At 41.9% G+C, this 22,376-nt stretch overlaps 1 protein-coding gene across 2 annotated transcripts in view; it reads right to left on the minus strand.

The window, feature by feature from the left end:
• Positions 1 to 10,286: 10,286 nt before the first annotated feature.
• The window catches only part of nucks1a (nuclear casein kinase and cyclin-dependent kinase substrate 1a), a 138,011-nt gene continuing 125,921 nt past the window's right edge, over positions 10,287 to 22,376 (minus strand). For both annotated transcript variants that reach the window (XM_061832983.1, XM_061832982.1), the window contains one exon: positions 10,287 to 11,506. In XM_061832983.1, coding sequence (XP_061688967.1) covers positions 11,274 to 11,506 — 233 coding nt within the window. In that variant the 3' untranslated portion in view covers positions 10,287 to 11,273. The remainder of the gene's footprint in view (positions 11,507 to 22,376) is intronic.

The raw sequence follows: 22,376 nt of genomic DNA on the forward strand, positions 1-22,376 counted from the left end.
TCAGCTTTTTATCAACGATTTTTCCAACTGTCCAACCACTGTTCATCTCCTTCCTGTTGCCTTTGACTCACATATTTCTGACAGAAGAATATTTCTGTCTGTCAGATTTCTTAGTATTTTCTTAGACCAGTTTTATCCCTTTTGAATTTTGATTTGAGTGATATGACCTGATCTGTTTTTTTGGGTCATTATACACAAGTTCAAATTAATTTAATGTTATCAAACACAGTTCACCATGTGCACCTCCTGTCCTGAAACTTGAAATGTGATGTGTCATGTTGGTTTGTGATTTCCCTTTTCGTGAATATGAACTCTGTTTTGTTGTTTATTCAGTTTAATATGAGATATTAGAAAGCAATATTTTCTGATTTGAAATGCAGACTAAATGTTTATCCTATATCCCACCAGAAACAGGGAGCAATACAATGGAACCTCTCAGGTTGATAGTCTTTTCCAGGTTTGAAAATCACCTCTACTTTTACGCTCAGAAATACTGGAAATATTAATAGATGTGGTCAAAGTCGCATCATATACAAAAAAAAATTCTACACCCAATTTTCAAGGATATAACATTCTGACTCCCACTAGTGTTACAGCACTATTTAGGTATTCAGTAACAAATGATAAGACCGTCCTGCAGGTATGGTGTGATGGCATTTGTATCACATAGGCCCCAGATTTATTTTTAAAACATGTTTTAACAATGTTACATCAATGTATAAATAGGTAAGCAGTGTGTTTCAGAAAGGCCACAACAAAAAGATACACAAAAGTTAATGCTAAGAATTAATGAGTTTACTAATGCTCTGAACTGCATTCTTGCGATTTAATGAGGTCTTGTGAAATTGTACTTTCAATACTAACATTCTGTGTTGGTTGAACAAAACATTTTTTCACAATTGAAATTAATTCCCAGGTCTTAATATATCCTTGGAAGTGCTTTCAAGTAAGTAGGTGAATACATTTTATTTAAAAAGCACTTCTCACAGAAAGGAATAAACATCTTCAATTTGCTAAGGAAAAGGCCAGCATAAAGATAACAAAAGCATAGAATGTGTTGTCACTCATGGAGGCAGGACTTAATAACTAAAGTTGCAATTTACATTTCTTAAATAGTGTTGCAGATCTGTCCATCTAGCACATGATACATCACCAATAACAAATACTGTACAACTCACCAAGAGTGGTGGATCTTTGCCAGGCATGGTGTGAAGTCATGGACCGGAGGAACTTGGTGTATCTCCGTGATAGAACTTAGTTCCATGCTCACATCACAATACGGCAAAATTCAGAAGGACTTGTTCCAAGACACATTTTTTTTTAATTTTTTTGCAAATGGGGAGCTCATAAAAGATTTACAGTACTTGGTTGTGTAATTTCACACTTGATGAGCCAACAGACAACAGAGTTGAAAGTATTTCCACACAAGCAATGTAAAAGTCACGTTTCCTATAATAAAGTGTATGTTATTTCAGGGGCATATCTTTATGAAACCTTTGGTCATATTCCAAATTGGAAGACATTGGGGTCATTCTGCCTGTGGTTCCACTGTACTTTGGGGAGTCTTCTATCTCTGTGTAGACAGTCAAGCCCTCTTGAGGGTTAAAAAATATTTGAGTTTATGGAAAAAGAGGATCTTACAATTTGCTTTTCTTGAATAAACGTTAAACTTTATTAATTGTGAAAAAAATGTGTTTCATTACTTTGGAGGGATTGCATGACAGAGACATGTTGATGAATACATTTTTCATCTTGCCCAGGACTCTTCATTGGCATTTTAATGGACTTATAGTGTACGTGTGAAATTACTAGACCTGTCATAACACCCAATCATACGTTTGAGATCTCAAGGGTATTGGCTCATGCCTCTGGATGGTCTTGATTGCCTGTCCCCAGCTGGAATGGAATGTTCATAATGTATGTGAATGTTTTTGTTTCACTGTGTTAACATGAATGACAGAATACCTGTTGTGGTTGAGCACCAGTCCTGCTTCACTGCCTCATGTACCACTTTGCTCAAAGAACAATGTTTATTTTGTGGATCTACTCATTAGTGATATATTCCCAACTGTTTCTTTCAAAATAAAAAAAGGATTGGCTTCGTCCATGAATCAGGTTTTGTCTTAGACCAGTTCCTGAACTTCAATGTTCCCACAAGTATTGCTTTTTAATAATGATACAATAACCTTTATTAGTCACACAGTGGGGGAATTTGCATAATTTCAGTAGCAATAGTGGATACAGGACACACAAAAAAAATTACAGGCACAATACAAAAAAATGAACTCTTTTTATCCATCTTCGATTTTCTGAACTGCGTATCCTCACAAGGTTCGTGAAAAAGCTAGAGCCATTCCCAACTATCTTTAGGCAGGAATAGGTAGGAACACTCTGAACTGGTTGCCAGCCAATTGCTGGGCACATATAAACAAACAACCATTCCCACTCACAATCACATAGGCTCGCATGCATGTTTCGGGGATATGGGAAGAAACCAAAAAGCCAGGAGAAGACCCACACAGGGAAAACATCCACATTCCACACCAGCAGGGCCGGGATTTGAACCCCAGTCCTCAGAACTGTGATGCAATTACTCTAACCCAGGGGTGCACAGACTTTTTTTACCACAAGATCAACTTTTCAAGCATCCAGCCTCGAGCGATCAACGTTGGGTGGGGTGGGTGATGGGGGGGGACGTCTTTTTTTTTTTTTTAAGAATGACTAATGATGAAATAGAATGACCTCCTTCTTAAGGATCTTGGGTCATAAAGATCTACCCACTCAAAAAATGCAAAACATATTTATTTTAAAGTATATTGAGGGTTCTTTATGTGTAAATGTTTGTGTGCCTTGCATAACCGCGTGAGTCAATATTGCACAACACAACATATTTAACTATAAACATTTTTTGTAACTATCTGAGTTCATGTTGATGATCACGAAACATACGAATGAAAATGCACACATTGGGTGTGTCACTCACATCTGTGGATTGGTCCAACTGCAGTGAGAAATACTCACAATCTCTGATGTCCTTCCACACATCAGCCATGGTTTCACAGCGCCGTGTAACTGTACTCCTTTACAGTTGCCGAGATTTTATTGAAGATAATATTTCTGCCTTATTTTTAAAAGATTGGAACAACAAGTCAGCTATGCCTCTTTTCCTATCTCCGTCTTGGAAGGACTTCTTGTTATTAACGATGATGTGACGCACCTGGAACGATGCTACGGTGGCAGTTTTCGCTGTTGGAACTATCCATCCATCCATCCATCCATTATCTATCGCTTTTCCGGGTCGGGTCACAGGGGAAGTAGTTTCAGCAGCGATACCCAGACTTCCCTTTCCCCAGCCACTTTTTCTAGCTCTTCCGGAGGGATCCCGAGGTGTTCCACAGGCAGTCGAGAGACATGGTCTCTCCAGCGTGTCCTGGGTCGTCCTCGGAGTCTCTTTCCAGTGGGATATACCCGGAACACCTCATCAAGGAGGCATCTGAATCAGATGCCCCAGCCACCTCATCTGGCTCCTCTCAATGCGGAGACGTAGCGGCTCGACACTGAGCCCCTCCCGGATGACCGAGCTTCTCAACCTTTCTCTCTGCGGAGGAAACTCATTTCGGCCACTTGTATCCGGTATCTTGTTCTTTCGGTCACGACCCACAGCTCATGCCCATAGGTGAGGGTAGGAACGTAGATTGACTGGTAAATAGAGAGCTTCGCCTTTCAACTTAGCTCCGTCTTCACTACAACGGACCAATACAAAGTCCGCATCACTGCAGATGCTGCACCAATCTGTCTGTCGATCTCCCGATCCATTCTTCTCTCACTTGTGAATAAGACCCCAAGATACTTGAACTCCTCCGCTTCAGGAAAGATCTCATCCCCGACCTGGAGGGGCACACCACCCTTTTCCGACTAAGGACCATAGTCTTGGATTTGGAGGTGCTGATTCTCATGCCAGCCGCTTCACACTCGGCTGCGAATCACTCCAGTGAGAGCTGAAGATCACGGCTTGATGAAGCCAATAGAACCACATCATCTGCAAAGAACAAAGATGGGATGCTGAGGCCACCAAACCGGACACCCTCTACGCCTTGGCTGCACCTAGAAATTCTGTCCATAAAAGTTATGAACAAAATCGGTGACAAAGGGCAGCCTTGGTGGAGTCTTACTCTCACTGGAAACGAGTCCGACTTCTTGCCGCCAATGCAGACCAAACTCTGACAGCGGTTGTACAAGTGGACATGTGAACACCCTTATACTTGAACATTGTGTTTGTTATGGACAATCCGTGATGAGCACAGAAGTCCAGTAACAGAGCACCACTCAAGTTTTGATCGTTCTTCCCAATCACACCCTCCAGGTCTCACTGTCATTGCTCACGTGGGCATTGAAGCTGTTGAACTATATTGTGTGAAAAGTGACTGCTGTGCGGCCAATTGGGATTTTAGTTTGTTCATTTTTGTTATTCTCAGCTTGCTTTTCGGCAGAATGTCGGCGTCGTATTTTCCAAAAACAGTTTGAAAATGCAGCCACACATTTCACTCCACTGGCAGATGAGGCAAATGCACTTTGAAAATGACATTGTGAAAAACAAGTCCGCCTCCCATTCTGTATGAAAGTGATGTTTTTGTTTTCTTCTTTACACCACCATCCATACTCCTGTTTGATGAGATTTCTTAAGCAAGGGGCTTAAAATAGGGGGGAACTAACTGACTAGCCTGTTTTCCTGTCCTAAGTGTTGTTGTTTGCACATGTGTGGTGAGCTAAAGGTCAGAAAAATATGGCTGTCTTTTTTTTTCAGCACCCCGTCGCAATCGACCCAAAACTGCCTCACGATTGACTCATTGAGCATCCCTGCTCTAACCAGTCATTCACTGTACCCCATTCCTAATGCATAAGGTTCAATATGATGTCGGTATACCCTTTGGAACTTCTGTATAACAGCTTCAACTCTTCAAAGAAGGCTGGCCGCAAGGTTTGGGACGGTTTTATTTTTGACAATTCTTCCAGAAGTGTATCGTAGTTTCTGGACAACAAGTGGCTGCTTTCTTAGTCCCACCTCCACCTCAAATTCTTTTGAAACTCCCATGCCACACCCCACCACTGTTCTGCTGCCCTCATACATGTTTTGTACTATTCTAGCATATTTCTCCGCCACACCAGACTTGCGAATACAGTATCATAGTTCCTCTCTTGGTACTATATTATAGGCTTTCTCTAGAACCACAAACACGAAATGTAGCTCTTTCTTACCTTCTCCCTACTTTTCCACAAGCATCCTCAAGGTAAATAATGTATAACAATAAAAAGTGAAGAAAATAAGTATTTGAACACCCTGCTACAGTGAAGAACGTAAGTATTTGAACACCCTGCTATATTGCAAGTTCTCCCACTTAGAAATCATTGAGGGGTCTGAAATGTTCATCGTAGATGCATGTCCACTGTAAGAGATAATCTAAAAAGAAAAATCCAGAAATCACAAATTTTTTAATGATTTATTTGTATGATAAAGCTTCAAAGAAGTATTTGAACACCCTAAAAGACCCGTTAGTCCGCCTTTAAATGTCCACCTCCACTCCATGTACTATCCCGAATCAGATGCAGCTGTGTGAGGTCATTAGCTGCATAAAGACACCTGTCTACCCCATACAATCAGTCAGACTTCAACTTGTAACATGGCCAAGACCAAAGAGCTGTACAAAGACGGAGACAAAATTGTACAACTCCACACAGCTGGAAAGGGCTAAGGAGAAATTGCCAAGCATCTTGGTGAAAAAAGCTTCACTGTTAGAGCAATCGTTAGAAAATGGAAGAAGCGAAACATGCCAATCTAAATCGGAGTGGAGCCCCATGCAAGATATCACCTCGTGGGGTCTCAGTGATCCTTAAAAAGGTGATGAATCAGCCCAGGACTGCACAACAGGACCTGGTCAATGACCTGAAAAGAGCTGGGACCACCATTTCCAAGATTACTGTTGGTAATACACAAAGATGTCATGGTTTGAAATCATGCATGGCATGGAAGGTACCCCTGCTTCAACCAGCACTTGTCCAGGCCAGTCTTAAGTTTGCCAATGACCATTTAGATGATACAGAGGCTTTATGGGAGACAGTTTTGTGGTCAGATGAGACCGAAATGGAACTTTTGGTCATAATTCCTCTAACTGTGTTTGGAGGAAGACAAATGAGTTCCATCCCAAGAACACCATCCCTACTGTGAAGCATGGGAAGTGGTAGCATCATGCTTTGGTGGTGTTTTTCCTGCACATGGGACAGGACAACTGCAATGTAGAGCATGACCGCGGCTATGTATTGTGAGATTTTGGGGAACGACCTCTTTCCCTCAGTCAGAGCATTGAAGATGGGTCGTGGCTGGGTCTATGTTGAAAGATAATGACCTGAAGCACACAGCCAGGAAAACCAAGGAGTGGCTGCGTAAGAAGCATATTAATGTTCTGTCGTGGCCTAGCCAGTCTCCAGACCTAAGTCCAATAGAAAATCTTTGGAGGGAGCTGAAACTCCATGTTTCTCAGCAACAGCCCAGAAACCTGTCTGATCTAGAGAAGATCTGTGTTGAGGAGTGGGCCAAAATCACTCCTGCAGTGTGTGCAAACCTAGTGAACAACTACAGGGAACGTTTGACCTCTGTAATTGCAAACAAAGGCTACTGTACCAAATTTTAACATTGTTTTTCTCAGGCGTTCAAATACTAATGTATCACACAAATAAATGGTTACAAAAATGATACATTGTGATTTCTGGATTTTTCTTTTTAGATTATAGGGTTAGGTTAGGGTGAGATGTGAGATGGGATATGGGAGCATAATCATGGTGAACATGATTATCTTCAGCCCGTTGGGCAGCACAATATTGCGCTACCTGTTTTTTTTTTTTAGATTATGTTTCCCACAGTAGACATACACCTACAATTAAAATATCAGACCCCTCCATGATTTTCAAGTGGGAGAACTTGCAATATAGCAGGGTGTAAAAATACTTATTTTCTTCACTGTATGCCTTCCCATATATTGGGGGTCCAACCACCAAGTCTGCTTCTCCCCCTTCCGTGCAGAAGGCACACCAAGGACTCTCCTGCCTGTTTCTGTGATCATCATGGCTGTAGACGTCCAGTCTTGGACCTCCTCCTGTACCTTTGAGAGCCTTTCTCCCCTCTTTCTGAAAAGCTGCACAACAGTCTTCATTTCTCAGCTTCCACAACATGGTTCTCTGCTCCAACTTTGTCTTCTTGATATTCCTCCCCACCACCAGAGTCATCCTACATTCCACCATCCTATGCTGTCGAGCTACACTCTCCCCTACCACTACTTTACAGTCAATAACCTACTTCAGATTACATCATCTGTACAAAATATAATCCACCTGCGTGCTTATACCTTCGGTCCTGTGGGTCACTATATGTTCCTGCCTCTTCTACAAAAAAAGTGTTAACTACTGCCATTTCCATCCATCCAAAGATTCACCACCATGTGTCCCTCAAAGTTTTTTCTGGATGCCATACTTACTTCTCACACACTGCTTCATCGGCCCTGTTTCCTTTACCAACATGTCCATTACAATCTGCACCAATCACAGCTCTCTCTGTCTGGGATGCTCAGAACTACTTCATCTAGTTCCTTCCAGAATTTCTCTTTCAACTCTAAGTCGCATCCAACCTGTGGGGCATAGTCGCAAATCACATAATACAAAACACCCTCAATTTCAAGTTTCAGCCTCAACACTCAATCTGATACACTTTTCACCTCCAAGACATTCTTAGCCAGCTCCTCCTTTGAAATAACCCCTACTCCATTTCTCTTCCCACATACTCCGTGATAAAATAATTTGAACCCTCCCCCTAACGTCTAGCCTTACTACCTATCCACCGAATCTCTTGGGTGCACAATATTTTAACCTTTCTCATAATCATGACATCAAGTCATCCCTGGGCTTTTCCTGTCATAATCCCAACAGTCAAATTCCCTACACTCCTTTTTAGGTTCTGTGCATTCCTCTTCTTCTTCTGCCGAAACAACCGCTTTCCTCCTCTTCTTTGTTTTCGACCCACAGTAGCTGAATTTACTATTGCGTGCGACCAAAGACATAAAAACATGCAGAAATGTAGAAAGAGGAAGCTTATAGAAAAATGCAGGAACATGCTAGAACGCGCAAAAACATGCAAGAAAATACTTTTTTTCAATAGTGTTCGAATTAATGCACATCGTGTTATCCCATATTTACTCTTATACCATTGCAAAGCATTTATTCAGCAGTATAACCTTGTATGAATCATGTATGTTGAAGTTGTCTGTGAAGAGACAAGCGTGTGATAAGGAGTATGACCAGGGTGCTAAATGCTCCAAGATCAGAACTGTGCCCTTATCTTCTCAGAAGAGAGTGGATGGGGCATTTTGCATTTGGCTGTTGGGTGTCTCAGTGCCGAGGAAAGACATATTTGCTTTCTGTGTGCTCTCCCTCCCTTTAGAGAAGCTATGTAACTGGGGATCACCTTCAGGAAGTAAAAAGGGAGAACTCAGCAGAGTGTGCTTCAAAGTGGTAGGAAATTATAAGTGTGAACATCTCCATCCGGTCACTCTCACGTAAAAGAATGATGATGACTTCTGAAGATTACTGACTGTAAGGTAGTGGTAAGGGAGAGTGTAGCTCGACAGCATAGGATGGTGGTGTTTGGAGACAAGGTTCGAGAGAGCAGACTTCGATGGTTTGGATACGTCCAGAAGCGAGCGAGTGGGTATATTGGTAGAAGGGTGCTGAGGATGGAAATGCCAGGCAAATAGCGAGAGGAAGACCAAAGAGAAGTTGACTGATGTTGTGAGGGAAGAGATGAGGCCAGTTGCTGTTAGAGAGCAAGATGCAGGAGATCAGAAGTTTGCACGTAATATTATGAATAACTTGTCACGATATGTATTATTAGTTTGGGATTAAAAGAAGATGTTGAATGCTTGGAGTTGTCGAGGGGGTGCCAATACATTGAGGGTCATTCGGGAGGCCTCGTCTTTGAAAACGGACATACAATATTTGAACTTTAAGTACATGCTAGATTAAATATCTTTGTGTGTGTGTGCATGTGTCTGTGTTTGTATTTAGAAGGTATGCTCTATAAATTGGGATTTGGATGTACTGTATATTTAACAAGGTTAGTTTCCTGTGTGACATCATCACAAGGATACAGAAATGTTCAAGCAGCAGTGTCATCGTTCAGAATGTCCCTGCCCTAGACAAAAACGATCCTAGCCAACTCCAGTAGGGGTTGGTTTCAAAGTTGAGGCAGGAATTTTCCATTTCAGTTCCATAACATCCAAACTGTAAAATATGAACAAATTTGTCAAGTATTACTTGTAACCAGTGTGCTGATTTTAACTGGCTTAACAAAAAGGTCGCAAATACTATACCTCTGTACCGATCACTTCATTCATGTAGGAATTATTCTTCTCAATATCAAATTACCAAGAAGTATTTATAATGCCAAGTTGACTCATTTGAGAACAACGCATATTTAAAAAAAAAAAAGAAAGAAAACATCAGTCACAGAGAGGTTTATGGAGGTTAATGTGTGGCCACAACACTCTTCCGTGTACGGAGATTAACATGTTCTGTGTAAAATGACTCCCTGACCTAAATTTTTTTCTCAATCATAGTTCATGAATGCGAGTTTGTGTAAAACAAGTGGTCAATCTAAGTGGGTCCATCACTATGTGGGATTTATTCCATATTGAGAACAGATCCAGAAACGTTGTATTTGTATGTGTCCAGACTTTTATACGCTTTCAAACTTCTGTGTAAATCTCGACGACTTACTCACCAGATACATGTGCATATCCAGTTGTCCAAGACAAGCGGAAGCGAATTATCAGTCCAACTTCTTATCGGCGAAAACATGGACTTCGGCATTAAATGTGGGTCCTCTATGGCAAGTCTCTAATTTTTCCCACATACCTTCGTTTATTTTCACTTTCTAAATGTTTAACGGTATCGGACAAAACTCTGGATGTCATGCTATAAGACATTGTTTCGTTTCAATTGAATTAACTTTCAACAATGTTTTGCTAAACCGGCAATATGGCGATGTCACGTGATTTTATGACATTGGCGCACGAGCTCTATAGAGCGTTGGCCTCACATTTCTGAGGATCGGGGTTCTAATCCTGGCCGTGCCTGTATGAGGTTTGCATTTTTACTCTGTAATCTGAGTCAAAGTGAACAATTTACTGTATACTTTATCATACTCCAAGTAAAAAAGGCAAGGAGCAGAATGGATTGGGCAGTTTTTCTTTAAAATCAAGATACATTTTATTTTGTTTCTTAAAAAACAAACATTACAAAAAAAATCTCAATATAGAAGTAATACAATGAACAAGAGATAAACCACATATTTGAGGAAGAAAAAAATGTAACACCCCCCCCTTCCAAAAAAACAAAAAAACTTTTACGTGGTTCTTGCCTGGTACAAATGATTAAATGGCTACATTGAGAATGCAGTGATTGTGGACGATCAAAATTTATGAAGCATAAGAAATCATAAATGGAAGAAACAGGAGAAAAATTGGACCTTAAATGGTAACTTGTTCATTAACATGTTTGGGTTTATCAAGTTTTAATGTCTTATGTAGGTGACACAGCAGACCTAACAGTGAACCATGATCTACATTCAACTAAATGAATAATTTCCAAAATTACAACCTTCAATTTTATTCTCATTTACTGGTCTGCCCACAAAGCAGCAAAATCAAAAAGAATAAAACATAGCTTTAATCCAGTAAGATATTTGTGATATTTTAATGTAGCAATGGCAAAATAAATGAACATTAAAAGTTCAAAAGTAAAATTTCTGTAAATCACTTTACTGCGTATGGTGACTTGTCACAGTGTAACTTTCGTGCCTTCCGCATACAAGGAAACAAAAACGGCATGACTGATAATTTTGAGGGAAGAACATGAATGAAAATGTTTATGCAGGATGGAATTTCAATGAACCAAAAACAAATATAAGTACTTTTTTCAAAAGCCTTATAAATTGTCCTATTGGTTGAAGATGGAGAAGTCAGGGGTGAGAAGCTCAAAACAATGGGTGAAACAGAGTGTGAAATCAGATGATCAGATGGCTAAACTATGATCCATGCTCAAGGTAAGTAGAGAAAAGACAAGCACATCTAGTCCACACCATGTAGCCAGGCCACCAAGAGAACAAAGCAGACCACTAAAAAAAAAAAAATAAAATAAAATAATTAAGATGGACATTTTTGGGGTACGATCTAGTCTTCCCCAGAGGGAGCTTCCTCCTCTGAGCCCCCCTCCTCCTCTTCATCCTCCTCCTCTCCAGTACTCTTCTTTGTCATCTTGGGAGCATGGGATGTATCTTTCTTCTCAGCTTCCTCCTCCTCCTCAAAGGGACTCTCAGGATCCTCCTCTTCCTCTTCTGGTGAAATCTTTTCCATAGCCTTGGTATTGATGCCTTTTCCCTTGCCTTTCATAGGGCTGGGGTTTACTGGGAAGGTACAGGGGAGGACAACAGAAATTAATTTCCTTCATATTAACCACATTATTATTATATTGTATAACCTAGAGAACTTCCTTTCCAGAACAATTTATCTGAATTTCCATATTTTCAAACATTTGTCAAAAACATTGACAAGACAGCTCAGCAACCAACTGCTGGCATTCTGCACCGGATGTACCATACGCATAGCTAAGAACAAGAATTGGGCCCGCCATAAGTTCAACTGGCAGTGAAGCTAGAAGTGCACCACGATGGACCAACAACTTTCTTTTACAACCTCTTTTACTTTTATTTTTGTGAATCTTCTTCAACCAAACAGTCTGTTTTCCTCCTGAGATGCATGAAAATCTTCCCCAAATACCAGCGGAGCTACAGTCGTGAGAAGCACAACAATGGTTGTCACAACATACAAGATCAGTGCCTTCTGCAAACTCACATGCCAATGTAGTTGGGTCGTTGTGTTGAATACACTACAAAGAATAAGATGTGTTCAATTTGATAAACTTTATTGTTTTTAGAAAATAATCATTAACTTGGAATATTATGGCTGCAACATGTTTCAAAAAGCTGTGACATGGTCATGTTTACGTGTTACATCCCTTTTTCTTTTAACTACATTCAATTAACGTTTGGAAACTGAAGAAGTGGGACCCGGAGAGGACTGAGGAGAGGCGTAAGGAATACATTGAGATGCGTCGTAGGGCAAAGGTAGAGGTGGCGAAGACAAGACAAGACTCATATGACAACATGTACTCCAGGTTGGATACGAAAGAAAGAGAAAAGGAGTTCTACAGGTTGGCCAGACAGAGGGATAGAGATGGGAAGGATGTGCAGCAAGAAAAGGTGATTAAGGATAGCGATGGAAATATGTTGACTGGTCCCAGTAGTGTGCTAAGTAGATGGAAAGAGTACTTTGAGAAGTTAATGAATGAAGAAAATGGGAGAGAAGGTAGAGTAGAAGAGGCAAGTGTGAATGACCGGGAAATGGCATTGATTAGTAAGGGAGAAATTATAAAGGCCCTTACAGAATGAAAAATGGAAAAACAGTTGGTCCCAATGACATAACAGTGGAGGTATGGAAGCAATTTGGTGAGTTGGCTGTCGAGTTTTTGATCAAGTTATTCAATAGAATACGAGCGAGAGCGACGATGCCTGAAGAATGGAGGAAATGTGTGCTAGTCCCCATTTTTTTACAACAAAGGCGATGTTCAGTGTGGAAACTACAGAGGAATGAAGATGATGAGCCACACGATGAAGTTATGGGAAAGAGTAGTGGAGACTAGACTCAGGACAGAAGTATATGTGATTAACAGTATGGTTTCATGCCTAGAAAGAGTACCACAGATGCATTATTTGCCTTGAGGATGCTTGAGGAAAAGTACAGAGAAGGTCAGAAGGAGCTACATTGTATCTTTGTAGACCTAGAGAAAGCCTATGACAGAGTACCAAGAGAGGAACTGTTGTACTGCACGCGCAAGTCTGGTGTGGCGGAGAAATATGTTAGAATAGTACAGGACATGTATGAGGGCAGCAGAAAAGCGGTGAAATGTGCCGGTGGTGTGTCAGAAGGATTTAAGGTGGAGGTGGGACTGCATTAGGGTTCAACGCTGAGCCCCTTCCTGTTTGCGGTAGTAATGGATAGGCTGACAGACAAGGTTAGACTAGATTACCCTTGGACCATGATGTTTGCAGATGATATTGTAATCTGCAGTGAAAGCAAGGAACAGGCGGAGGAACAGTTAGATGGAGCTACGCGCTGGAAAGGAGAGGAATGAAGATTAGCCGAAGTAAAACAGAATATATGTGCGTGAATGAGAGGGGCGGAGGAGGAAGAGTGAAGCTCCAGGGAGAAGAGATAGCGAAGGTGGATGACTTCAAATACTTGGGGTCAACAATACAGAGCAATGGAAAGTGTGGTAAGGAAGTGAAGAAACGGGTTCAAGCGGGGTGGAACAGTTGGCGGAAGGTGTCTGGTGTTTTATGTGACAGAGGAGTATCCACTAGGATGGAGGGCAAAGTTTATAAAATGATGGTGAGGCCGACCATGATGTACGGATTAGAGACGGTGGCTCAGAAGAAACAACAGGAAGCAGAACTGGAGGTAGCAGAAATGAAGATGCTGAGGTTCTCGCTTGGTGTGAACAGGTTGGATAGGATTAGAAATGAGCTCATTAGAGGGACAGCCAAACTTGGATGTTTTGGAAACAAGATTAGAGAGAGCAGACTTTGATGGTTTGGACATGATCAGAGGCGAGAGAGTGAGTATGTTGGTAGAAGGGTGCCCATATGTACCTTTCAGCATAAGTGGTGCCTTCAGATGTGTAAGTTAGTTACCCATGCCACTGGCACTCACAGTCACATGCCATCACAGATGCGGGCTTTCAACTTTGTGTACATAGAAGTCCATATGGTTGTTTTCTTTTTTGGGCTGAAGAGCACAACATCCACAATTGCCAAAAATAATAAGAAATGGCGGCACGGTGGGGCGACTTGTTACAGTGTTGGCCTCACAGTTCTGTGTACCCAGGTTCAGATCCTGGCCTCGCCTCTGTGGAGTTTGTATGTTCTCCCCATGCCTGCGTAGGTTTTCTCTGGGCACTCCGATTTCATCTCATATCCCTAAAACATGCAATAATTGGAAACTAAAAATTCCTCCAAGGTGTGATTGTGAGTACTATTACTGTTTTTTTCTAATGTAGTGTTCAAAATAATACCAGTCAAACGTGACTAACCAGATTAATCCATGTTAGTCCATTTTTTTTAATTGCTAAATGTCAAATTACCAGTAGGTACAGTAAATTCTCAGAAAACCAACAAGACCTACCATTCTTAATATACACACTCTTAAGGCTGTGCAATTGAGCAATTTGTTGAAAGGGTTGTGTTAAATAAATAGCAGTGTGGCATTCAGTAACATAAATTTTGTGAAAAACGGGTGTGAATCAGGTGAGCCCTATTTAAGAATGAAGCCAGCACATGAACATGCATTTCTCCTCGAAAGCCTGAGGAAATTGGTCTTTCAACACATTATTCAGAAGAACAGCGTACTTTGATTAAAAGGTTGATTGGAGAAGGGAAACCTTACAAAGACGTGCAAAAAAATTATAGGTTGTTCAGCAAAAATGATATCTGAACAAGGAGAGCAAAACCAGAGACCTGTGACAGAAAATAGAAGAAAACCATCAAAATAGATCACAGAATAAAACCAGAATAACAAAGGCTCAGCCAGGCCCAGGATGATCAAAGACACTCTGATGTTACCTGTAAGTACTATGACAGTGACAAGACGTCTGTGTGAAACGAACTAACTAACTTAGAAAAATCCCCCACAATGTCCCTCTGTTAAAAAAAAAAATGCATGTCTAGAAGAGGATACAGTTAGGCAAAGAACACAACTGATCTAAAAAGAAATGGGGTACTATATTGTGGACTGATGAGAGTAAAATATTTCTTTTGGGTTCAGGGGCTACAGACAGTTTGTGAGACAAACTCCAAACTGAATTCAAGCCACAGTACACAGTGATGACCGTGAAGCATTGTGGTGCAGGCATCAGGATAAGGGCATGTTTTTCCCACGATGGTGTTGGGTCTATCTATCGCATACCAGGGATCATGGATCGGTTTGCATATGTCAAAATACTTGGAAGTCATGTTGCCTTATGGCAGTGCTTCTCAATTATTTTCTGTCAAGATCCCACCACAGCCAAAAATTCCCACTCCCCCCACCCTCCAACACGACAATAAATATCATTTGTCGATGACATTGTTATAAGTACAGCTCTGCATAACATTTTGTTCTGACTAACATAAAAAAATAGAAATATAGTTCAAGTTACAACAGATAACATTGTTTTTTAGTTTGTAATAGAAAAGATTTTAAGCGCATTAATTGCCTGAAATAAAAAACAAAACCTTGTTTAAACTGTAAACATCTTTGACTTATTGCGCCATATGATAGTGAAAAATAAAATTAAATAAAATCAATAACTTCAAATTCAGTTCATCAACATTAACTCAGGAGCAAAATATATAAAACAACAAAAAATGAATACATCTGTTATGCAGTGAGGTTTTTTTTTGTTGCACTGAGCAATGGATAGGTTTCCGATTACCCATCATGCCTTGCGTCGGATGCCATACTGTGTGTCTTAGAGTTTAAAGAACATTTGTGAATGGTGAAGCGTGAAGTTTTTTCTATCGTTCATTTTTACATTTGGTGCAAGAGTTATAACGCAAATGCAATCGTATTCGACAAAAACATTTGATGCTTTAAGCAGAGCCAGATACTTGGAGAAATTGAAGGACATCGGCGGCAAAGATCCATATGAATTTCAAGCATGCGACTGGAGTGACGATGTGGAAGGCTATCGTGACATTACATATCCGATATCGTTAATTATCTTGTGAATTCTGTGAGCACATATACCCTTGGTGAACTAAAGGCTTACAAGTCTCTACAAGCCTACAATGACTTTGTAAGTGGGTGGGTTCAAGATGAACGGCAACAAGTGATCGGTAATCAGTGTGTAATGGCGGCTCGAGTAAGACATTCTCAGATGTCTACCGAGCCACTACTACGTCCCTGGATCATATCCCAATAAAAGGCTGCGTTCTCTCCGGTCATTGTACCTGTATAGCTAGTCTTGGAGAAGTGTGTTCACACGTGGCTGCCCTTCTTTTTGCAATTGACCCCTCCGTACAGGGCACTTAACCACGCCTCCTGAAGTGACGTCACGCCACGTGCGCTGACGTAAGACAAACAGTAAAAATGGCAAATACAATACAATTCATTCTGAACTGAGACAGACTCCATGCTTCTGATTTCATTCAAATCAACGATATATTATAGATTCTAAATACAATACATTCTTAACTGAGAGAGACGCCATGCTTCTGATTTCATTCAATCATTCACACGTAGCAATATTATGCTAGCGGAGAACGTCTCATTCATTTATACGAGACGTGTATTAAAAATCAAATTTAAGGCATATCTTCGTGCAAACACAGTCTGGTTAAGCTTCTGGCCGCGAGCCAGCAAGAAATCAATACGTTTGTGCAGTCCGATCATCGCTAAATATCGCTCAACAAAGAATAAGTGTGTCAATCGTTCACACGTAGCAATGTTATGCTAGCGGAGAACGTCTCATTCATTTATACGAGACGTGTATTAAAAATCAAATTTAAGGCATATCTTCGTGCAAACACAGTCTGGTTAAGCTTCTGGCCGCGAGCCAGCAAGAAATCAATACGTTTGTGCAGTCCGACCATCGCTAAATATCGCTCAACAAAGAATAAGTGTGTCAATCGTTCACACGCAGCAGTGTTATGCTAGCGAAGAACTTCGAATTCATTTATACGAGACGTATTGAAAATCAAATATCGGGCATACCTTCATGCAAACGTGTTCCGGTTGATATTAGATGGATTTAGTTGATGATGCGGTCTTCCACAAAGTTTGACCCATCGAAGGCATTTTTCGTACTGGGTCTTCGGTTTTGGAAAGGGTACGAATCGAACTCCACCAACTAGCCTTTCAGGATACCTGTCGTCACTATTACAGAGTGAGTGACTACACCTTTTAACCATATTTTTTGTTAAATAATCCAAATACGCGATAAAACGCTAACTAAACCTATACTGGACCATTCAATGTTGTCAGAGAAAATGGCGGGAGCAAAAACGGGCTTTGGTCTATGCAGATCTCTGGCCTCTGATTGGTCAGTGACGCGGATTGCGCAATATCCACGGAGGGGTCAATTGAGGCTTCAGTAAAATTACAGGATAGCAATACAGTTATAAATGAGAGGTCTTACTGGTTACCGCCCTCTGCAGTTACAAATTTAAGTCGATTTTTTTTCTCTTAAAGAATTCTATCTCATACCTTTGTACATAATTTACATAATTTATTCATTCCTTGTTGCCTCAAGTATTTAATTTAAAACGTTACCTGTTACGAAATTATCCGAGCAAACTTCATATTGTCTCTTTGTTGGATCAGGAAGAAATACAGCTCAGTTGATCCTCGACAACCATAGGTTCCATCTGTCTGTCGACCGTCGCTTAGTATTACTACCCTGGTTGACAACGACCTTTGGAATATGAAAATACTACCTCATTGTTCGCCCAGATTCAGCGCGGTTAGTACAGCCTTATGTGTGGCCCGTATTATCGGACGAAAGGGGCTTGCTTGCTTTGTTTACATAGACCCTTCCCTTGCTTCAGACACACAAAATGGCGGACAAGGGACTAGGACTGTGGTGACATAATCGGAGACCTATCCATTTGGTACGCTACCTTATATGATGCTAACAATCTCACTGGTTTAAGTGGCTTTCACAAAGTGGAATGATTGTTCGCAATATTCAGCATGTTTTAGCTGGACAAAAAAAATCCAGCGGCTAATCAGCATGACTGGGGTGTAATGTCTAAGTGGCGCTTTAATTTATTTGGCTTCATACTGTCCGCTGCTAACATTTTTAAACACAGTAAACACACCGGTCATTCCACGTCTCCCACTGTAGTCACAATGAAGACAAGCGCTACATCCGCTTTCCTTGTCTTAGCTTTTGGGTGATTTTCTTTTGTCTCATTGTCTTTGTCTCTCCCTGCCTCTCTTTTCATCCCTGTTAAAAAAAAAAATAATGCTGTCTCTTATGAGTTTGTTTACTGTAATCCAAATTGCCTGCTCGGTGCAATAAAAAAAAAAAAAAAAAAAAAAAAACTACACCATCGAGCTAATACTCCCTGCGCACACTGACAATGAGAGCGCCACTGCCAACTACTGTAGTCGACGGGCAATTACACTTTATTCTAGTTCAGAAAAAAAAAAAAAAGCATGACCCCCAGAGTCACCCCCCCATGCGTAGCACTCTTTGAGAAGCACCGCCTTTCGGATCTGCAATTTTGCATTGTGATTTTGCGTCTACACTAATACAATGTTGTAGGAACTTGAATCAAGTAATTTCCCCCCCGAAAGGCTGTCAGGTGGATAAATACCAAAATACAGTTGTCTCGGTGTGAACCATCCAAATGCTACATTTGTGAAACAATGAGCCCACAATCATCGCCTTGCTACATTCCCTACATCATGTTGACATAAGGTGGAGGACCATAGACTCGTAATTCATGCCACAGACATTTTGTGAGTCTTCTCCAACATAATCGTCTGCATTAGGACTTTCAGATACTGGCAGGTAACCAAAGATTAACTTTAATTAATTACATTTCAAATTTGATCAGTGGGCAGGTAGTTCAGAGACCCCATCTCGTTGTAAACAAGCAATCAAAAATAAGGGTATGTTCACGAAGCAAAACTAAGATTTTTTCGCCCAATGTAAGGAATCAGTTTTTCATGTCAGTGTGAACAGTTCTGATTTTTTTCACAGGCCAATTTCATGTGCGGATAAAAATCGGAAATTTATTTGACAAGTGCAGTAGGGACCCTCAAAAGTTTCAAATCAGAACTATACATCATCAAAAGGTGACAAACATCACAAGTGTTTGAAAAAACAGACGCCGCGAAACGGCAAAAAGAAGACACTTTAAAACTTATAAAACGTTTGCTCTGGTTGCACAAAATCCCTCAAATTGCCACAAATGGGACATGATGAGACCTACGTATGGGGCCATATTTACTTCTGGCAATGCTTTTGACTTGTGGTTGCTCCATGAGCAGTATGACAACATGTTTGTGCATGTGGGTGTGACATCACAGCCCCGTTCCATCCATAGTAGAAACTACATTTGTTTCGTAATGTGAAGAGCAATAAAAGATTGAATTTAACAAAAAATTGAAATTGGGCATAATGCCCTGCAGTGTGAACGTCTCCCAAGTCTGGTTCAATTGTTCTTTACATGATGGTTTATCATCGCTTCAGAGTTGCACAAATTTTGTAGGATGGACAGATTAGTATTCATTTCTGATAAGCAGCACATAGTAGTGCGAAAAATTATTTGCCAACTTGTGGCTTTTCTTGGACATGCATCGCAAATGTGGATGCAAGTAGAACATTTACACACATCAGAATAAGAATCAACTTTATTGGCTAAGTGTGTGAAACAAGGAATTTTTCTCCTGCAGTCAGTGCTGCCCTCGTCCGTCATTCAGAACAAAGAACAGCAAAGTAACAAGAAAAAAGAACAAGAGACATCACAGAAAAGTTGTTAGGCACAATAATTTATCTTCTTTTCCTTTCGGCTTGTCCCATTAGGGGTCACCACAGCGAGTCATCTTTTTCCATTCTCACACTATCTCTAAGGGAGAGCCCGGACACCCTTTACTACAACAGACCAATACAAAGTCTGCATCACTGCAAACACTGCACCAATCCGTCAATCTCCCGCTCCATTCTTTCCTCACTCGTGAACAAGACCCCAAGATACTTGAATTCCTCAACTTGGGGCAGGATCTCATCCTCTCATCCTTGACCTGTAGGGGGCACGCTACTAACGTTCCCTCTCAGCTGCACAACTGCGTATTTGCGCACTTGTCGCACACTCTCAGCGCAGAGGAAAACAGATCCAGCGCAGTGAACGGTCGAATGCCTTCTCCAAGTCCACAAAACACATGTAGACTGGTTGGGAAAACTCCCATGCACCCTTGAGGATCCTGCCGAGGGTGTAGAGCTGGGCCACTGTTCCACAGCCAGGACAGAAACATCATTGCTCCTGGTGAATCTGAGATTCAACTTCCTGATGGACCCTCATCTCCAGCACCTCTGAATAGACCTTACCAGGAGGCCAAAGAGTGTGATCCCCCTATAGTTGGAACACACCCTCCGGTCCCCTTTCATAAAAAGGGTTACTACCACCCCAGTCTGCCAATCCAAAGGCACTGTCCCCCGATGTCCATGCGATGTTGCAGTGGCGTGTCAACCAGGAAGAGCCCCACAACATTCAGAGCCTTTACAGGGGTGTCAAACTCATTTCACATTGTGGGCCACATACAACCTCGGTAGGAGTCGAGTGGACCGGACCATTAAAATTACACCATACTCTGCTATAGATAATCAAAAATATGTCTTTCCTTTATTTTGGTGTAAAGAAGCACAAGAACATTCAGAAAACGTTGAAATTTAATAAACATTCCTTTGACAAAACATTTCATGAAACACCTCAGATTTCCCGAGACAAATGTGCAATTTACTTTTGTCATTCACATGTATTCACATGTCCGAAATCCTCTCTGCTATGGTATTCCTCCTCAGGCTAATATTGGCAAAAGCTTGTTGCTTCTCGGGACATACAAGTTCAGCTGCCTTCATCATGCATCGTTTAACAAAGTATCGCTGCTTCCTGACTTGTCGGTTCTGGATGAAAGTTATCTACATTTTGCTCAGACCCGTGGGCCGTGTATTTGACACCCCTGCTTAAGGAACTCCGGGCATAATCTCATCCACCCCCAGAGCCATGCCACCAAGGAGCTTTTTAACCACCTCGGCGACCTCAACCCCAGAGATAGAAGAGCCCGACTCAGAACCCAGACTCAGCTTCCTCATGGGAAGGCGAGTTGGTGGAATTGAGGAGGTATTCGAAGTAATCTCACCACCGACTCACAACATCCCGAGGTGAAGTCAGCAGTGCCTCATCCCCACAACACACAGGGTTGACGGTGCACTGCTTCCCCCTCCTGAGATGCCAGAGGGTGGACCAGAATTTCCTTGAAGCCATCTTGAAGTCGTTCTCCATGGCCTTACCAAACTCCTCCCACGCCCATGGTTTTCCCCTCTATGACCACCGAAGCTGCAGTCCGCTTGGCCAGGCGGTACCTATCAGCTGCCTCAGGAGTCCCACAGGCAAAAAATGCCCAATAGGACTCCTTCTTCAGCTTGACAGTATCCCTCACGGTTGGAGTCCACCAACGTGTTTAGGGTTGCCGCCACGACAGGCTCCGAAAACCTTACGGCCACAGCTCCGGTCGGCAGCCTCAGCAATGCAGGTGCGGAACATCATCCACTTGAACTCAATGTCCCCTGCCTCCCCTGGAACGTGAGCAAAGTTCTTTCGGGGGTGGGAGTTTAAATTCCTTCTGACGGGGGAATCTGCCAGCCGTTCCCAGCAGACAGTCACAATACGTTTCGGCCTGCCACATCAGACTGGCATCTTCCCCAACCATTGGAGCCAACTCCCCACCAGGTGGTGATCAGTTGACAGCTCTGCCCCTCTCTTCACCCGAGTGTCCAAAATATGCGGTCACAAGTCTGATGACACGATAAAGTCGATCATCGAACTGCGACCTACGGTGTCCTGGTGCCAGGTGCACATGTGGACATCCTGATGCTTGAACATGGTGTTCGTCATGGACAATCCGTGATGAGCACAGAAGTCCAGTGTTAGAACATTACTCGGGTTCTGATCGGGGGTGCGGGGTTTCTTCCAAATCATGTCCTTCCAGGTCTTACTGTCATTGCCCATGTGGGCATTAAAGTCACCCAGCAGAATGATGGAGTCCCCAGGGGGAGCGCTCTCCAGCGCTCCCTCTCAGGATTCCAAAAAGAGTGAGTACTCTGCTATTTGGTGCATTGGCACAAACAACCGTCAGGACCCAACCCCCTACCTGAAGTCAGGCTACCCTCTCATCTACCGGGATAAACCCCAATGTACAGGCCTCGAGCTGGGGGGAAATAAGTATACCCAGACCTGCTCGGCATAAACTTGGGCAACTCCAGAGTGGAACAGAGTCCAACCCTTCTCAAGAGGAGTGTACCAGAGCTCGAGCGGTGCGTAGAGGCGAATCCGACTATATCAAGTCGGAAATTCTCGACCTGACACACCAGCTCGGGCTCCTTTCCTGCCAAACAGGGCACATTCCATGTCCCTAGGGCTAGTTTTTGTCGCCGGGGATCAGATTAGCAAG

This window comes from Syngnathoides biaculeatus, chromosome 10 (genome assembly GCF_019802595.1).
Source record: "Syngnathoides biaculeatus isolate LvHL_M chromosome 10, ASM1980259v1, whole genome shotgun sequence".
Taxonomy (NCBI): domain Eukaryota; kingdom Metazoa; phylum Chordata; class Actinopteri; order Syngnathiformes; family Syngnathidae; genus Syngnathoides; species Syngnathoides biaculeatus.